The sequence below is a fragment of the Stegostoma tigrinum genome, chromosome 2 (genome assembly GCF_030684315.1).
Source record: "Stegostoma tigrinum isolate sSteTig4 chromosome 2, sSteTig4.hap1, whole genome shotgun sequence".
NCBI lineage: Eukaryota > Metazoa > Chordata > Chondrichthyes > Orectolobiformes > Stegostomatidae > Stegostoma > Stegostoma tigrinum.
The window spans coordinates 147220366-147240158 of record NC_081355.1 but is presented as its reverse complement, the minus strand read 5'-3'; the positions used below and the strand labels follow the sequence as shown (position 1 = coordinate 147240158).

Genomic DNA, 19793 nt, shown 5'->3' with positions numbered 1-19793 from the left:
GCACAATTTAAGATGAAAGACAGGAGGTTTAGAAGGGACCTGAAGAAAGATTTTGGGAACTGAGAATGCACTGTCTAGGAGGGTAGTTCAGATGGGAAAGCTCAGAACCTTTAAAAAAATACTTAGATGAGCACTTGAAATATTATATCACCCAAGGCTATAAAGTGTGACTAGTGTAGATTTAGAGTAGCTTTTTGAAGTACTTCAAGACTGAACAGGCCGAAGGGCCTCTTCCGTACTGTACGATTCTATGACAGAGTTCGTTATAATGTGAACAAAATGTTATGAAGCTGTAATGGGTGGTTCATATGTAATGTGCGCAGCTTTTAAAACATGGCTTCAAACATAAGCATGCCAGATATAGAAAAGAAAGGACTTGGAGGAATTTAGATTTACATATATGTGTGTGTGTATGTATGTGTGAGCACACACGCGCGCATGCATGAGTACATGTGTGCGTGAGGGACTGCATGCGTGTGTGTGTGTGTGTGTGTGTAGAGGGGGAGACAGAGGGAAAGTGTGTGTGTGTGCGGGTGGGAGAGAAAATGTGTGTGTGTTAGAGTGAAGGGGAGAGGGTGCGTATGCACACACTTGTGAGTGTGGGGGAGAGTGTGTGTGTGTGTATGTGCATGTGAGAGAGGGAGAGAGAGAGTGTGAGAATGCATGTGTGTGAGAGAACGAGTGTGTGTATGTGGGGGAGATAAGAGAGAGAGCAAGAGTGTGTGTGGGAGAGAGAGAGTGTGTGCATGTGTGTGTGTGTTGGGGGGATGAGAGGGAGAGAAAGAGTGTGTGGAGGGAGTGAGTGAGTGAGTGCATATATGCATACCCTTCATCATCCAGTACTTCCCAGGAGCGGAGAAACGCCATGCTCTTCACACCCTTTAACACGTTATTGATGACGATAAGCACCTCACAAAGATCTTCCCATGCCTCCACTTCTCACCTTCAAACAACCTCCAGACCTTAAACAGTCCATTGCTCAAAGCAAACTCCCACCCTTCAGGACAATGTCGGCCACAACAATATGCAACCCTGTCATGGCAACCTCTGCATGACATGTCAATTCAACACACCTTACCATGTGCACAGCAGAAAGTCATGTGCCTCGGCCAACATTGTCTATCTCATACGCTGCATGCAAGGATGCCCCGAGGCTGGGCATATCAGCGAAACCATGAGACGCTATGACAAAGGATGAGTGGACAGTGCGCAATAGTCGTCAAAAAGGGATGTTCCCTCCCAGCAGTCAAGGACATTCGTCCTTAGATCTTTGGGTAAACGTCCTCCAAGGCAGACATTAGTATACACAACAACGCAGAGTCGCTGAGCACAGGCTGATAGTCAAGTTCAGTATCCATGAGGATGGCCTCAACCAGGATCTTGGGTTCACGTCACACTACAGGTGACCCCACAGAAAAAGACACACACACACACACACACACACACACACACACACACACGGACACACAGACACAGACACGGACACCCACATGTAAATCTATGGGGTAATTTGTATTTGCAATACATTTTATTTTGTTCAGAAAGCACACAATTTATAGACTGTCAGTCAATGTGGTGTTTTATACATTCCTACTTTAGAAATTAAACCAGTCTGACTCCAAACCAAAACACAAACAGATCCTAAATAAGGCCTCACACCTAACATGCATTGTCTGACCTAAAGTATCACCTCTTCTTTACACAGATAAAACATTTAGCTCTCTCAGGGACGTGATTTGAAAGAAATTCAAGGATATACATATTAATCAATTAAAACCTTCTAACTGATTACAGGTATAACAGCATCTTAGGTTTGTTAATACATCCTCATCAGTTTTGTGACCCTTTGATCTTTTACATATAAGTTCTGTGTTTGGTTCCACCTCTCTCACTAACATGTGAAGGAGGAGCGAGGCTCTGAAAGCTCGTGTTTTCAAATAAACCTGTCACGTGATTTCTGAAGTTGTCACATGGCAGCTGAATGAAATCCAATTAAATACTGAATCACTGCTTTAATTAATGCTACTCTCCCTGTATACCTGCTTCAAGGTTATCGTCACACAGCATAGCCTAATTTCACCAAATGCATGCTGGAAGAGTGGGAGAGGTGGGATAGAATCTGAGAACCAACAGGTTCAAAGCTGAAGTGAAAAAGGCATTTTTTTTGAAGAAAGGATGAATAATGAGAAAAGGTTGACAGCCAAGAAAAAGGGGAACCTCAAAGCTTTTTGCAGGTATATAAATAGTAAGAGAAGACTGGAAGGAGGTGTAGCCCCAACAAGAGACTAAAAAGGGAATTTACACATGAAAACAAATTACATGGCTGAGATATATTAAGTAAATAATTTGCTTGCGTCGTTACTAAGGAGGTAGATGCTACCCAGGCCATGACAACAGAAGAAAACCAATATAAAATTGATAAGTCTTATAACACAGAGAGAGCTCCTTCAACCCACCCTATCTATGCCAACCAACAAACACCAAAGTATACTAGTCCCACTTACCTGTACTTGGTCCATAGCTGACTATGCTCTGGTATTTTAAATAGAGATCCAGATGTTTCTTAAATGTTGCAAGAGCAATCTGTCTCCACCACCCTCTCAGGCAAAGCATTTCATATTTCTACCACACTGGGTGAAAAAACTTTTCCCAAGATCCATTCTAAACCACATATTCCTCATCTTAAACTTATGTCCTATGGTCTGAGGCACATCTGTCATAGGTAAAACAGTCTCCCCTATCTATACCTCTCTATTAACTTTGTATGCATCAATCAGATCCATTCCTCAGTCTTCTCTGCTTCAAGGAAAATAAACCCAGCCTATCTGAGTTGGGCCGAAGGGAATGTTTCTGTGTTCTATGACTCAATGATGCTATCCGGTGTCTCATCATAATTGAGATTTTGCATCCCAGACAGCATCCCAATGAACCTCCTCTGGACTCTCTCCAGTGCAACAATGTCCTTCAGGTAATGTGGCAACCAGAATTGCACACCGTATTCCATCTGTAACTTAATCAATTAGAAGTTGCATATTCTACACCCCAGTTAATGAATGCAAGCATCTCATATGCCTTCTTCACGACCTTTAGCTGCGCTGAAACCTTCAGGGTTCCATGGACTTGTACACCAAGATTCCTTTGCTCTACAGTACTCCGTATGTCCCGACTATTCATTATGTATATCCTTCCATTGTTAGACCACATAAACTGCTTCGCCTCACACTTATCAGAATTAAATTCCATCTGCCATTGCTCTTCCCTACTTTCCATTTGATCAATATCAGAGTGTAACTTGAGACAATCCTCCTCACGATCAACAAGACCACCAATTTCAGTGTCCTCTAGCTCCATGCACAGACTGCCCTTTTGGTTTCTACTCACTCATAACCTGGTACTCCTCTTGTTTTAAGTATACTTATAAAATGCCTTGGGATCTTCTTTAGTCCATCTGCCAAAGATATTTTGTGGTCCTCTTTTCACTCCTAATTGCTTTATCAAACTCTCCATATCCTCTGACATATCGGATTTCCTGGACTTACTGCTCTCGCACTTTACTCTTAATAGAACATAGAACATTACAGCACAGTACAGGCCCTTCGGCCCTCGATGTTCTGCCGACCTGTCATACCGATCTGAAGCCCATCTAACCTACACAATTCCATGTACGTCCATATGCTTATCCAATGACAACTTAAATGTACCTCAAGTTGGCGAATCTACTACCATTGCAGGCAAAGCGTTCCATTCCTTTACTACTCTCTGAGTAAAGAAACTACTTCTGACATCTGTCCTATATCTTTCACCCCTCAATTTAAAGCTATGCCCCCTCGTGCTCGCCTTCACCATCCTAGGAAAAAGGCTCTCCCTATCCACCCTATCTAACCCTCTGATTATTTTATATGTCTCAATTAAGTCACCTCTCAACCTTCTTCTCTCTAACGAAAACAGCATCAAGTCCCTCAGCCTTTCCTCGTAAGACCTTCCCTCCATACCAGGCAACATCCTAGTAAATCTCCTCTGCACCCTTTCCAAAGCTTCCACATCCTTCTTACAATGCGGTGACCAGAACTGTACACAATACTCCAAGTGCAGCCGCACCAGAGTTTTGTACAGCTGCAGCATAACCTCTTGGTTCCGGAACTCGATCCCTCTATTAATAAAAGCTAAAACACTGTACGCCTTCTTAACAGCCCTGTCAACTTGGGTGGCAACTTTCAAGGATCTGTGTACATGGACACCGAGATCTCTCTGCTCATCTACACTACCAGAATCTTACCATTAGCCCAGTACTTTGCCTTCCGGTTACTCCTACCAAAGTGCATCGCCTCACACTTGTCTGCATTAAACTCCACTTGGCAGCCCAGTTCTGCAGCTTATCTATGTCTCTCTGCAACCTACAGCATCCTTCGTCACTGTCCACAACTCCACCGACCTTAGTGTCATCTGCAAATTTACTAACCCATCCTTCTACGCCCTCATCCAGGTCATTTATAAAAATGACAAACAGCAGTGGACCCAACACCGACCCTTGCGGTACACCACTAGTAACTGGGCTTAAGAGGAACACATTAACCCTGGACTCTCTGCGTATCACTTTTAAAAGACTCTCACTTTACAAATGTAGACTTATCTGCAACCAGTTCTCTATCCATGCCAATACATTACCTCCAATACCATAAGCCTTAATTTTGCTTACTAATGTCTTGGGTGGAACCTTGTCAAAAACCTTTTGAAAGTCCAGATACACAACATCATCTGATGTTGATCTATTTTTGCCAGATCCTGTCCAATGATATTGAAATTATCATTTCCCCAATTTAGAAAGTTACCTCCTGCAGTATCCTTTTCCCCTTTGGCCCAACTCAGTGGTCGGGAAAATGCTGGAGTCACTTATTAAGGATGTAATAACTGCGCATTTGGAAAGTGATGATAGTATCAGTCCTAGTCATCATGAATTCACTAAAGGGAAATCATGCTTGACAAATCTTCTGGATTCCATACACTATGGAAACAGGCCACTCAGCCCAAAAAGTCCACACCATTCTCCCAGCCCTTCCTTTACGCTGAATTTCCCTTGGTTAATGGAACAAATCTACATATCCCTGAACACTATGGGCAACTTAGCATGTCCAATCCACCTAGGGTACACATCTTTGGGCTGTAGAAGGAAACTGGAGCCCCTGACAGAAACCCACACAGACACAGGGAGAATGTGCAAACTCCACACAGACAGTTGCAAAAGGGTGGAAATGAATGCAGGTCCCTGGCACAATAAGGCAGTGATGCTAACCACTGAGCCACCATGACTAGAAGGGTGAACAAGGGTGAATCAGATGATGTTGTGTATCTGGACTTTCAAAAGGCTTTTGACAAGGTTCCACTTAAGAGATTAGTAAGGAAATTATGGCTTATGGTATTGGAGGTAATGTATTGGCATGGATAGAGAACTTGTTGAGGGGAGACTGAGGTCTCCAAAATCATGCGAGGTAGAGACAGAGTGGATAGCAAGAAGCTTTTTCCCAGAGTGGGGGACTCAGCTACTACGGGTCACAATTTCAAGGTGAGAGGGGAAAAGTTTGAGGGAGATACATGTGGAAAGTTCTTTACGCAGAAGGCGGTGGGCGCCTGGAACACGTTGCCGGCGGAGGTGGTAGAGGCAAGCAAGATAGCGTCATTTAAGATGTATCTAGACAGATACCTGAATGGGCAGGGAGCAGAGGGATACAGTTCCTTGGAAAATAGGCGACAGATTTCGATAGAGGATCTGGATCGGCACAAGCTTGGAGGGCCAAAGGGCCTGTTCCTGTGCTGTAATTTTCTTTATTCTAGTTCTTTGGTTGGCAGACAGGAAGCAGAGAGTCTAAATAAACAGATCCTTTGCAGAGCGGCAGGCAGTGTGAGTGGGGTGCCACAGGGTTCAATGCTGGGACCCAACTGTTTGCAGTGTACATTAATGGTTTGGATGAAAGAATTCAATGCAATATCTCCAAATACGCAGATGACACTAAGCTGTATGACAGCGTGTGCTGTGAGGAAGATGCTAAGAGGCTGCAGGGTGACTTGGACAGACTGGCTAAGTGGGCAAATACTTGAGAAATGCAATATAATGTGGATAAATGTGAGGTTATCCACTTCGGCCGCAAAAACAGGAAGGCAAATTATAGTCCAAATGGTGACAGTTTAGGAAAAGGGCAGGTGCAACAAAACCTAGGTGTCATGGTGCAACAGTCACTGAAGGTTGGCATGCAGATGCTCCAGGTATTGAGGAAAGCTAATGGTATGCTGGCATTCAATGCGATAGGATTTGTGGAAGTAAAGATGTTTTGCTGCAGTTATACAGGCCCTTTGCGAGGCCATGCCTTGCGTATTTTGTGCAGTTTTGGTCTCCTAGTCTGAGGAAGGACATTCTTGCTTTTGAGGAAGTCCAGCAGCGGTTCATCAGACTGATTCCCAGGATGGTTGGACTGACATATGAAGAAAGACTGAATCAACTGGGTTTGTATTCAATGGAATTTAAAAGAATGAGGGGAGATTTCATAAAAACATATACAATCCTGATGAGACTGAACAGGCTAGATGCGGGAAGAATGTTCCCAATGTTGGGAAAGTTCAGAAAGAGGGATCACAATCTAAGAATTAAGACGGAGATGAGGAAGAATTTTGTCTATCAGAGAGTTATGAACCTGTGCAATTTTCTCACATAGGAAGCTGTTGGGGCCAGTTCATCAGATATATTCAAAAGGGAGCTGGATGTGGCCCTTGCCACTGAAGGGATCAAGGAGTATGGGGAAAGGGTGGGAATGAGATGCTTAGATTGCATGATCAGCCACCATCATACTGAATGGTGGTGCAGGCTTGAAGGGCCAAATGACCTATTCTGCACCTATTTTCTGTGTTTCTATGTTTCTGTATTTCCATTATGACCTTGAAACTTACAGAGTTATGGTCATTATTCTTAAAATGTTCACCCACAGACACTTCAACATCTTGACCGGCTTCACTCCCTGGGATTAGGTCAAGCACGACCCAATCCATTGTAGGATTGTCGACGTACAGGCACAAAATCTTTCCTGGGTGTACATTAAAAATTCCAACTCATCTAACGGTTCCACACCAAGGCAATCCCAGTTAATGTTGGCAGCAGTGAAATCTGCTACTAGTATAACTCTATTCCTCCCATACTTCTCTGTGATTTACCAATATATCTGGTCCTCTAGCTCCTCTGACTGTTGGGAGGCCTAATGTATAATTCCAGCAAAGTGATCACCCTTTTTTTAATTGTTACGCACATGGACCTTGGCAGATAAGGGTCAAAGCCTAGTGGCATGGAAACGAAGACAACCTAACCACTATTTTGATAGCAAAATATATATTTTATACATTACAATAGGTGTTCACTTTATATATTAATGATCTGGATGAAGGGACTGGGGGCATTCTGGCGAAGTTTGCCGATGATACGAAGATAGGTGGACAGGCAGGTAGTACTGAGGAGGTGTGGGGGGGGGGGGGGGGGCGCTGCAGAAAGATCCAGACAGTTTAGGAGAGTGGTCCAGCAAATGGCTGATGAAATTCAACGTGAGCAAATGCGAGGTTTTGAACTTTGGAAAAAAGAATACAGGCATGGATTATTTTATAAACGGTGAGAAAATTTGTAAATCAGAAGTACAAAGGGATCTGGGAGTGTTGGTCCAGGATTCTCTAAAGGTTAACTCGCAGGTAGAGGCCTTGATTAAGAAAGCAAATGTAATGTTGTCGTTTATCTCAAGAGGGTTGGAATACCAAAGCAGTGATGTGCTTCTGAGACTTTATAAAGCTCTAGTTAGGCCCCATTTAGAATACTGTGTTCAATTTTGGGCCCCACACCTCAGGAAGGACTTACTGGCACTGGAGCACGTCCAGCGGAGATTCACATGGATGATCCCTGGAATGCGAGGTTTAACGTACGATGAACGGCTGAGGATCCTGGGATTGTACTCATTAGAGTTTAGAAGGTTGAGGGGAGATCTAATAGAAACTTACAAGATAATGTTTGGCTTAGAAAGGGTGGACACTGGGAAGTTGTTTCCATTAGGCGGGGAGACTAGGACCCGTGGGCACAGACTTAGAATTAGAGGGGGTAAATTTAAAATGGAAATGAGGAGACATTTCTTCAGCCAGAGAGTGGTGGGCCTGTGGAATTCATTGTCACGGAGCACAGTGGAGGCCAGGACATTAAATGTCTTCAAGGCAGAGATTGATAAATTCTTGATCTCACAAGGAATCAATGGCCAAGGGCAGAGTGCAGGGAAGTGGAGTTGAAATGCCCATCAGCCATGATTAAATGGCAGAATGGACTCGATGGGCTGAATGGCCTTACTTCCACTCCTATGTCTTATGATCTTAGAACTTTTTTTTTACGTGCCTGTAAAGCACACACTTTTCACAGTACCTACGTACACATGACAGTAATAAGTCATATCAAATCAAATCAGGGACCAATTAAAATGAAATGCTTTAATGCTACTTTGATGTACATGCAGAACTGCACTATTTTTGAATCAACCTAATCATAAAAAAATTCTTTTCATAAACCCTAAACCTAAGGTCTATCTAACCTCCACGCCTACTTGTACTGTTATCCATATGCCTGTCTAATAGCCGCATAAATGCGCCTAATGAGGTCGACTCCACTAGCCTCTCCAGCAATGCATTCCACGCCCTGGCCACACTCTGAGTAAAGAACCTATCTCTGATGTCTCCCCAATATCTACCATATCTACCTCCAATCAAACTATGTCTCCTCGTAAAAGCTATCTCCACCCTAGGAAAAAGTCCCTGGCTGTCTTTTCTATCTATACCTCTCATCATTTTGTCCACCTCTATCAAGTCACTTCTCATCCTTTGTCGTTCGAAAGAGAAAGGCCCTAGCTCTCTCAACCCTTCCTTGTAAGACCTTCCCTCCATTCCAGGAAACATCCTGGTAAATCTCCTCTGCACCTTTTCCAATGCTTCTACATCTTTCCTGTGATGAGGTAACCAGAACTGGGCACAATACTCCAGATGTGGCCGAACCAGGCTTTTGTACAGCTGGAGCATAACTTCACAGCTCTTGAACTCAATCTCCCTATTAATGAAAGCTAACACACCAAATGCCTTCTAACAACTCTATCCACCTAGGTGGCAGCTCTCAGGGAGCTGTGAACATGAACCCCGAGATCCCGCTGCTCCTTCACAATGCCAAGAATCTTTCAGTTAACCCTGTAATCTGCTTTCAAGTTTGTCCTTCCAAAATGAATCACCTCACATTTTTCAGGGTTAAACTCCACGTGCCACTTCTTACCCCAGATCTGCATCCCATCAATGTCCCTTTGTAATCTAGAACAGCCCTCCGCACCGTCCACAGTGTGACCCACCTTCGTATCGTCCACAAACTTGTTAATCCACCCTTCCACTCCTTCATCCAAATCATTTACAAAAATCACAAATAGAAGAGGACCCAGAACAGATTCTGGTGGTACACCACTTGTAACTGAGTACCACGTTGAATATTTTCCCTCCACTACCACCCTTTGTCTTCTAAGGGTCAGCCAATTCTGAATCCAATCTGCCACATTTCTCCCATCCCATGCCTCCTTACCTGCTGCATGGGGAACCTTATCAAACACCTTACTTAAATCCATGTATACCACATCCACTGCTCTACCTTCAGCCACGTGTCTGGTCACCTCTTCAAAGAATTCTACAAGGTTTGTGAGGCATGATCTACCCCTCACAAATCCATGCTGACCATCACAAATCAAACTGTGCTTTTCCGAGTGATCATAAATCCTGTCTCTCAGGTCCCTTTCCAATAAATTTGTCCACCATTGACATAAGACTAACTGGCCTGTAATTTCCAGGGTTATCCCTGTTCCCTTTTTTGAACAAGGGAATGACGTTTGCCTCTTTCCGATCTTCCAGCACTATGTCCGTGGACAGTGAGGACGAAAAAATCATCGTCAAAGGCCCTGCGATCTTGTCCCTTGCTTCCCATAGAATTCTTGGATAAATCCCATCAGGCCTGGGGGACTTCTCTATCTTCAACTTCCTCAGAATTCCTAGCACATCCTCTTTACTAACACCAGCCTCCTCTAGCCTACCTGCCTGTTTCACAACATCCTCCTCTACAACTAGGTCCCTCTCAGTTGTGAATGCTGAAGAAAAGTATTAATTAAAGACTTCTCCTATCTCTTTAGGCTCTGTGCACAAATCCCCTTTACAATCCTTGATCGGCCCTACCCTTTCTCTGGTCATTCTCTTGTTCAGTACATATGTGTAAAAAGCCTTGGGAGTTTTCCTTTGATCCTATCCACGAAGCTTTTCTCATGCTCCCTTATAGCTCTCCTAAGCCCTTTCTTCAGCTCCTTCCTGGCTAACGTGGGCCCCTCTACAGCCTTTCCATTCCTCTTTTCCTAAACCTTACGTATAATAATAAAATTGTTCTTATTATAATCAAAAATAAACATTCAACTGGTCATCTCCTATGGCTCACTAAAAACAAATTACCAACTTTCTAGCTTTTTACTAGCAGGAGAATATTTTCAGAGTCGTTATTTAAGATATAATTTTCAAGCTCATCATAAGATCGTTTTTAATGCAGTAGACATAAATTCTCTCACCCATTTAATAATTTAAAACATCTAGACATAAGAAGTACTGGTATGAAACAAATTAGAAGTAAACAAAATTAAGTTAAATGCATATGGCAGATTCTAATATTGTGCCTGCAGTGAAAGAAATGATTGGAAGCATCTTCACTGACCCTAATTAGGAGGATATTCACTATAGGCTGCACACTGGGTTTATTGTATTCCATTTAGGGCATACACTGTTTACTATTTTGATCAACGCAGAATTCAATTTTCAACAGGGAACCATTTTAGAAATCAATTTTGACAATACACACCAAATTTAATTATAATACAAACTCCTTGAGCTTGTCAAACATCTCAGACATTAGCAGAACAAAGTCATCACCTCCTAAACAAGTACAATTGAAAATGGATAAACTTTATGAAGGTATTAATGGTTGGGGAAAGTAGTCTCTTACTCTAAGCAGATGATAGCCATTGGCAAACTAAACTGACTAAATTAAATGAGAACAAATGATCTTTTTGAGCTTTAAAACTGTAATTTCATGAAGACCTGAAGATTTACTGCTTCAAACAATTAAATTAATGGCATTCGTTTATGCCAGGATTGCACACCAGAATATTTGGCATACAGAATACCTAATGCACAAGTCAATAAACTTTTCGTCCACTTGAATAAATGAATGGAAACTTAGGTAGCCCATGCAATAGGTTCATTATGCATTGTGACTGTAAGGTTTAGCACAGAAAGAAGCTGTTCAGCCCACTATGCCTGTGTGACTGGACAATACTATCTTGTCCACAGCTAATCCAATGAAACCGTAAAAAATAACAGGTCACAATCTTTCCTGGTTCAGCAGTCTTATAAAATACAATGTTCATTTACTTATCAAACTATAACAACAGGGTTGAGGGCCTTGTAGTATTGGAGGAGGTTGTGGAGGAGAGGATATTTCAGACCATAAAGGAATATGAGAATGTCAACTCCAGTACAAGGGAACCATTACTGATTAGGGTGCTGGAAATCAGAAATAAAATCATACATTCCTGGACAAACTCAGAAGATCTGGCAGCATCTGTGGAGAGAAAACAGAGTTAATGGTTCAGGCCCTGTAACTCTTCTTCAGAACTGATTGTAGCTGGGAAAAGATTGGTACATATGCTGAAGACAGGTTCGGGAAGTGGAGTAAACAATAGGTGGAGATGGATACAGAGAGAAACAGTTAGGCAAACAAAGGAATAGGTAAAGGTCAGAGATAATGGGAACTGCAGATCCTGGAGAATCCAAGATAACAAAGTGTGAAGCTGGATGAACACAGCAAGCCAAGCAGCATCTCAGGAGCACAAAAGCTGACGTTTCGGGCCTAGACCCTTCATCAGAGTCTTCTCTGATGAAGGGTCTAGGCCCGAAACGTCAGCTTTTGTGCTCCTGAGATGCTGCTTGGCCTGATGTGTTAATCCAGCTTCACACTTTGTTAATAGGTAAAGGTCAGCCTGGGAGAATGAATAGCTGACAATGAGTTGTTACTGGTAGCAGCCCACATGATGACAAGGCCTGGTATGGGAGGGGTGAGGTAAAGACTTGGGAGATGGTGCTCACACCCTAAAATTTTTGAATTATTGAAGGTTGCAAGGTTACCAATGAGTAAAAGATGTTCTTCCAGCTTGCACTGAGTTTCAATGAAGCACTGTAGCAAGCCTGAGACAGAGATGTTAACGAAGGAACACGATGGTGTATTGAAATGGCAGTCAGGCAGAAGCTTGGCATCATTCTTGTCGATAGAACGTCGGTTTTCTCTAAGCAGTTGCCCAGCCTGCATTCCGTTTCCACAATGTAGAGTAGGCTATATTGACAGCAGTCTTTACAGGAAGCAGGTTGTGAGGACATATAGTCAAGGTAGCCATGGGAGTCGGTTGGTTTGTAGTGGATATTGGCGGCCAGCCTATCTCCAGAAATGAAACAGAGATGTTGAGGAAAGGAAGGGAAGGGAGGAGTCAGGCGTAGACTGGGGAGCAGAGTGGAAATTGGGAGCAAAATTGTTGATTATTCCAATTCCAGATGAAACGGGAAAGTAGCACTAATGATGTCTTCTTTCATGCCAATTCTTCACAGTCCTCAACTCCTCGATATTTCAAAAATCTAACTTTAAATATTTAAGTGATCTAGCTTCCACAATTGTCTGAAATAGAAAACTGCACGCATTCGCTATGGTCTAAGGAAAGAAATTCCTTTGCAGCTTAGTGTTAAATGAGTGTCCCCTTATTCTGTAGCTATGCCCCTAGTTCATGAATCCCCCACTGCCGGAAACATCTTCTCAGCCAAGCCCCCGCAGAATCTTGTATGTTTCAAGAAGATCACCCCTCATTCTTCTAAATTCAAATGAATAAAGGACTAATCTGTTTAACCATTCTTAGCTAATAATCCCTTCTCCCGGTGAATCTCTTCTGAGTTGCCTCCACTGGCAATATTTCCTTTTTTAAATACAGAGACTAAAACTGTACTCAGTAACCTAAGTACTGCCTCGCCAACACCCTGTGCTATACAGTTGTAACAATATTTGTGTATTTTTAAACTCTGCCCCTCTCAGTAAAGGCCAAAATTCCATTAGACTTCTTAACTGCTGCACCAAATGCTGACTTTTTGTGTGTCATGCACAAGACCACCCATATCCCTCAACACTACATTTTTTGGAGTCCCCTTCCATTTATATAATGGTCTGTCTTCTGATTCTTACCATCAAAGTACATGACCTCACACTTTCCTACATTGAATTCCATCTCAATAAATGTTGAGCTGGAAAAGCACAGCAGGTGAGACATCATCCGAGGAGCAGAGAAGTCAATATTTTGAGCCGAAACTCTTCATAAGGGTTAAATTCCATTTGCCAGGTTTTTTGTCAACTTACTCAAATCATCTATATCCCCATGACAACGCATTGCACCCTCAGCACAACATACCTTCCAAACTATTTTGATCTTACCAACAAATCTGGATGTATTATATTATGACTTATATTCTTTCCATACTCCGAGTCATTAATGCAAACAGTAAATAACTGAGGCAAGAGGACTGATCCAAGCAGCACTCCACTAGATGCATATTTCCAACCTGAAAAAAGACCCATTAATCTTTGACTTTATAAATACTCTCTATCATGTGTGTTAACCAACCAACAATCCATGATAATATATTATCCCCAATATCATGAGCAGCCATGCACATGACTGCATGACCAAATTCTGTCCCAGCTCCAATTTCAAGTTTGCGAATGACACCACCATTGTAGAATGGATCTCAAACAACAATGAGACAGGATACAGGAAAGAGATTGAGTGCTTAGCGGCATGATGTAAAGACTACAATCTCTCCATCAACGTCAGCAAAACAAAGGAACTGATCACTGACATCCAGAAATGGAGTGGCACGCACAATCCCATTTACATCAAAGGTACTGAGGTGGAAATCGTTAGGAGCATCAAGTTCGTCAAGAATGATGGGATAGTGTAGGGGGAGGGGCTTAGATTAGTTCACAGGTCGGCGCAACATCAAGGCCGAAGGGCCTGTTCTGCGCTGTATTGTTCTATGTTCTATGTTTTATGCTCCCGGGAATGACTATCACCAGCAATCTGTTCTGGCCCACTCACATCAACGCAATGGTCAAGAAAGCACAACAATGTCTCTACTCACTCAGGAGGCTAAGGAAATTGGCATGTCTACAAGGACTCTTACCAATTTTCATTGATGCACCATAGAAAGCATTCTATCTCGATGCATCATAGGGTACTGTGGCAACTGCTCTTCCCAAGACCGCAAGAAACTATTGAGTTATGAACAAGGTCCAGTCCGTTATGCAAACTAGCCTTCCATCTACTGACCCCATCTAAACTTTCTGCTCCCCCAGGAAAGCAGCCAACATAATCAAAAACCACGACTGCAGTTCCCATTATCTCTGATAACCAAAAATCACTCCTACCCTGGTTATAGACTCTCCCATTGTCTTCCATCAGGCAAAGATATAACAGTTTGCATACACATAGAAATAGATTCAAGAATAGTTTCTTTACCACTTGTATAAGACTTCTAAATGGACCTCAAAGATTTTAAATTTAATGCTGATCTCTCTCCCTCTCTCCGCACCCTCTCTGCAGCTGCAACAATGCATTCTTCACACTGTTCTATTAACCTCATGCACTTTGTATAGTATGATCTGCCTGTACCATAGACAGAACAAAGCTTTTCAGGTATAGGTATGTGTAAAAATAATCAATCAAATCATGTGCAATGATCTTTAACGTGGGGCCTTTTATGCTCTTTTTTATTCATTTACAGGATGAGGGCATCTCTGGCTAGGCTAGCATTAATTGCCTATCCATAATTGCTGAAGAGGCAGTTAAGAGTCAACCACATTGCGGTCACAAGTAGGTTGGACCAGGCAAGGATGGTAGTTTCCTTGCCGAAAGGACATTAGGGAACCGGATGCATTTTTCCAACAATTGACAATGGTTTTGTGGTCATCATCATTAGACTCTTAATTCCAGATTCTTTACTGAATTTAAATTCATGGTAGGATTTGAGCCAAAGTCCCCAGAAAATTAGCTGACATTCTGGAATAACAATCTAGCGATAATACTCTTATGTTACTGGCTCCCCAATGTATTATCAAATCCTTCTGGAAATCCAAATACACTACATCTTCTGGTTCCCTTTCATCAACTTTGGTACATCCTCAAAGACCTCTAGTACATTTGTCAGACATGCTTTCCAATCCTGTTTAATATTTATCCCAAAAGAAAAGACTATGAAATGATTATGTTGTCGCTTGGCACCTTCTAACTGTTATGTTTCTGACAAGTTACCTCAAGTTCAGAAGTAACAGCAGTGCTCAGTACATGCCAAAGCTCTTTGCAGCCACTGATGCAGCTACAGAGTACAGTCTTTACTGGACAGAAAGAAAGCCTGAAGGACAGAATTAATCCCCGCTTTGCGAGGCGAAGATTCAACTTGTGAGGCAATACACTTTGGAAGTGCTTAGAAGATACGTTTTTACACGTTGGTGCGTAGGATCCTAGGAAATAAAGAGCAGAAGAGCTGAATATTATGTTTGGTAGACCACAACTGAAGTATTGTGAGCACTGAAGAGGGAGGATGTGATTGCACCAGCAAGGATGCAGAGGAGATTCACAAAGATGTTGCCTTGGCTGGAGTGACACACCTGTGAAGAGACGCAGTAAAAACTCTGCTCTCTAAATGCACCAGTGGTTGTCAGATACTTTAGAGACTTTTAAGCAACTCTTGGTTAGACGCATGGAGGACAGTAAAATGTAGGGTACGCAGGGTAGTTTGATCTTAGTAGGATAACAGGTCAGTACAACATTATGGGCTGAAGGGCCTGCACTGTGCTGTACTGCTCTAAGTTCTATGAGACTAGATAGGCTGTTTTCCTCTGAGCAGAGGCACATGGGGGACAGACCTGATTGAGATATGAAGTTATGAGGAGCATAGACAGGGAAAATATGGAGAAATATGGAGTAACTCACCGGGAAGCACAGTTTTAAGATGAGAAGCAAGTGGTTTGGGGGGAAATTGACGAGCTTTTTGTTTCACTAGAACCGTGGTAAAGGCTGGAACCCTGAAGACATTTAAGAACTATTTAGAAGAACGCTAGAACGCCATACTGCACGAGGCTACAGGCTTAGTGCTGGCAAATGGGTTTAGTCGAGATGGACAAATGTTTGATGATTGGCGCCGAGACGATGGGACGATGGACACTTTTTCCCGTAGTAAAAAAAAACGCTAGCTGCACCAGTGGCTGTAAAAACCTTTGGCACTCACCGAAGTCATGGAAGATGCTGCATACATACGAATCTTTCGCTCTTGACACAATACAGAAATGGTAACAGAATCTCAATTTACCTTTGACGATGACCAGCACAGAACTGTAAGTCTGCCCGGCCAAATTGGAAGCAGTGCAAGTGTAGCGCCCGTTGTCGCTCTGCTTGCAGTAGAGAATTCTCAGCACGAAATTGTCCTCATCATCGTCGAAGAGGACGTGCCGGCGGCCCGAGAAGATGACCTCGCCGTCCTTCTTCCACAGGATCTCTGGTCTGGGTTTGCCCGTCACTTGACAGCTCAGTTTGGCGTGTTTGCCCTCGGTCACAGTGCACGTGCGAGCCCAGCCAACCGCCGCGCTCGCGGTGCCGCCAGCGCCCGAGAGCGGCGCGTGCAGCGAGCCCGGCCGACCGTAGCTTCCGGCCATCTTGTAATCTCGCGAGAGCTGGCGGCCCGAGGATGGAGCAGGTGGCGATGGACCGTCCGTCGACGGGCGTGAAGTAAGAAAGTCGTGGCCACGCATCTGTTGCCGTCTTTGCTGCAGGTGAGACAGCAGTGTGGTCTTGGCGTGGCCGGGCTCCAGCGACGCCGACTGAGGAGAGCTGGCTTCAGTCGGGGAGAGGACGACTAAGGCGACGACTGCCTGGCTCTCGCCCAGACGGTTGAAGGCCCTACACAGCAAGGCGCCGCCGTCGGAATACCTGACGCAGGAGATTTTCAGGGTGCTGCCGTCCACGATAGCCTCCACCGAGTAGCGATTGTTGCCGCCGTCACCCAGTTTGTCGCCATCTCTTTCCCATTGGATGGACGGCGTCGGGTTTCCCTCCACCTTGCAGGAGAATATGGCGTCGTCGCCCAGGTACACGCGAGCGGAGCATGGCTTGAGCAGAAAGGACGGAGCGTACTGCACTCCCGGCGCCTCGTCCTGTTCGACGCCGACCCGCAGAGTGACCGCCGCGTACGCTTCGCCCACCGTGTTGTTGGCTCTGCAGATGTACTGGCCGCTGTCACCCGTGCACAGGTCATAAATGGTCAGCTTGTACATGTCGCCGTCCTTCACCGTCTTGAAGCGGCCTCCCGATTTCACCGGCGCCTTGTCCTTTTCCCACAATACCAGCGGCACCGGGTTGCCGATAATCTGACAGGTGAGGGTCGCATCTTTGCCGGCGGAGACAGTAAACGCCTTGGGTCGAGTTAAAAATCTGGGGGCTCCGCCGAAATCCATCACTGATCTAGAATGGAGAAAGGAACGAAGTCTTACTCTTTGAAGGTCATGAGAACCGTTCTTTCTAGTATTTTTCAGAGCGCTCCTTCAATTGAGGTCGTACAAAAGTCGTCAATCGTCACCGTCCCCTCCCTGAGTTACAGCAGTGTCTTAAAAATAGAATCAGCTGTCCCCTCTTATCTCGCTACACGTCCATTTGGAGAACCAGTGCTTGACAATATGCACATAATACCACTGACAATAGCATACACAAACTATCTGTTGATTTTAAAAAGTACAGACAGCATGTTGGTAGGTTATTTAGATTTGTACTTTTCAGCTACAACCTGAAAATGTATTCAATCCCTGTTTGTTTTTCTTTTACTAGTTTATACTCAGATATTTTTGTTCCAATAAAGCATTAATTTATTTTTTGCGGGGGGTAAAGACTAAGCCCCGTGAAATTGAAAACGTACCTGTTTTCAAATCTGTGGCAATCACGAAGAACATTAAAAAAATTTCAAATATAAAAACTGCGCATCGGAGTACTGTATAGAAATCGGATTCCAAGGAGATCTGAATGACGCATCCAGATGCTTTTTTCCAGAAACGAAATGCGAAAGATCTGATACAATTTTGTGAAAGCCAGTGGCTGGGGCTGTATCCCCCACTCCCCTGCAGTAGTTCTCGATTTTGCCTTGTACCCCGGTCTGTCACGAATGCTAAATCGTTGACGTACTTTGCTTTACTCAGCCGAAACACTAAAATAGATTGGTGACATTTGCGCAAGCGATTGCATTACAGACCTGAGATGAGAGGGACAGTATCTCCAAAGCACCCTATCGAAATTACCACTAAATTCCGAGGTGCATTCTTCGTTTGCGTTACGTTTGTGGGTTGTGCCCGCCATAACACTATTTGCCTTAGATGATTTTTTTATTAGCTTTTCTGGTGCATTAATTTGTGAATAATCTCAACTTTTTTAGAAATTTGTGAGCATTGTATTTATCATCCCCCGCAACTGTGAATGGTTTGCTCGACAATGCAGTCTCATGGGGGCCGGTGGCAAGATTGACAACAGCAAATGTCCGCAACTTTATAATAAAATCATCCGAAATTTTATACCAGTTTGGCATTCACCAGTATCTGTCTTCAGTATTCTATTTTGATGTGAGAGATCACATATTATCATATTCCATGATCTAATGCTTTTTCAATAAACATTTTGCAGCTTATTAGCAAAGTGACAGTTGATTTCGTTTCATAATGATGTTAGAGGTAATTCAAGTAGCAAACTGTTGAAGTTCCAAAAGGGGATAAATAAAATTATTTATGTACTGTTGTTTTGAGACAATGTATTACATTTATCATGAGTTAGTACTTTGTACAGATCCAAAAATGTATGCAGCAGTTGCCAAGGACCAGGTAAAGTTGTCACCAAGGTCTCAAATGAAGATTAGAGATGACTGGTGGTGGTTTGAGCTGAGGGTCACCAAAGCCTAAACATATTTGCAAAGAATGGAACCCTGCATTAGCAAAAATGCATATGACTTCTAACAAGTGTAAATAATCCATGTTAAGCTTGACTGAGTATCTTACATATCCTGAAAGAAAAACCTTATCGAACTCAAAACATGAACTCTTGTTTCTCTCTTCACAGATAGTAGCAGACTTGTTGAATTTTTCTACTATTTCCTGTATTTATTTCAGACTCCTGACATCCATATTACCTTGTTTTTCTCTTAAATAATTTGCCATGTACCTGTTAGTGCACTCTGGATTAATCAGATCATGTTGTCCAATCACAGAATCACATTGAATCTTTTGTTTTGCGAGCACAGGCTGGTTACTTGTGGTTATCAGCCTATTCAGACCCAACTGGAAGAACATTTTGTTGGATTCAATCAGACAATTGTTGGGATGTGCGACCTCTGCATCTGGCATTGTACCAGCAATGAAATTCAGAAATGACATTGTTCAATTATATTGTAGGCAGAACTTTGGACTGACAGTAGCATCTTAGTAGTGGAAAGTAGTTATTTTCAGCAGCGTTCTTATGCACAATATAAGAGCTCATGGTATTGCGTATAATAAATAAGGATTGACAATAGGGAACAGAAACAGTAGGAACTGCAGATGCTGGAGA

At 43.2% G+C, this 19793-nt stretch overlaps 1 protein-coding gene across 16 annotated transcripts in view; it reads right to left on the bottom strand.

Annotated features, from left to right (window-relative positions):
• Positions 1-18367, bottom strand: part of obscnb (obscurin, cytoskeletal calmodulin and titin-interacting RhoGEF b) — a 760766-nt gene extending 742399 nt beyond the window's left edge. For 11 of the 16 annotated variants that reach the window (XM_059639939.1, XM_059639947.1, XM_059639941.1 and 8 more), the window contains exons 1-2: positions 18124-18367; positions 16528-17675 (exon numbers count right to left, since the gene is read on the bottom strand). In XM_059639939.1, the coding sequence (XP_059495922.1) occupies positions 16528-17668 (1141 nt within the window). In that variant the 5' untranslated portion in view covers positions 17669-17675; positions 18124-18367. Of the gene's footprint in view, positions 1-16527; positions 17908-18123 lie in introns of those variants that run through there. The other 5 variants (XM_059639949.1, XM_059639973.1, XM_059639994.1 and 2 more) reach the window with 3 other exon arrangements.
• Positions 18368-19793: the final 1426 nt, after the last annotated feature.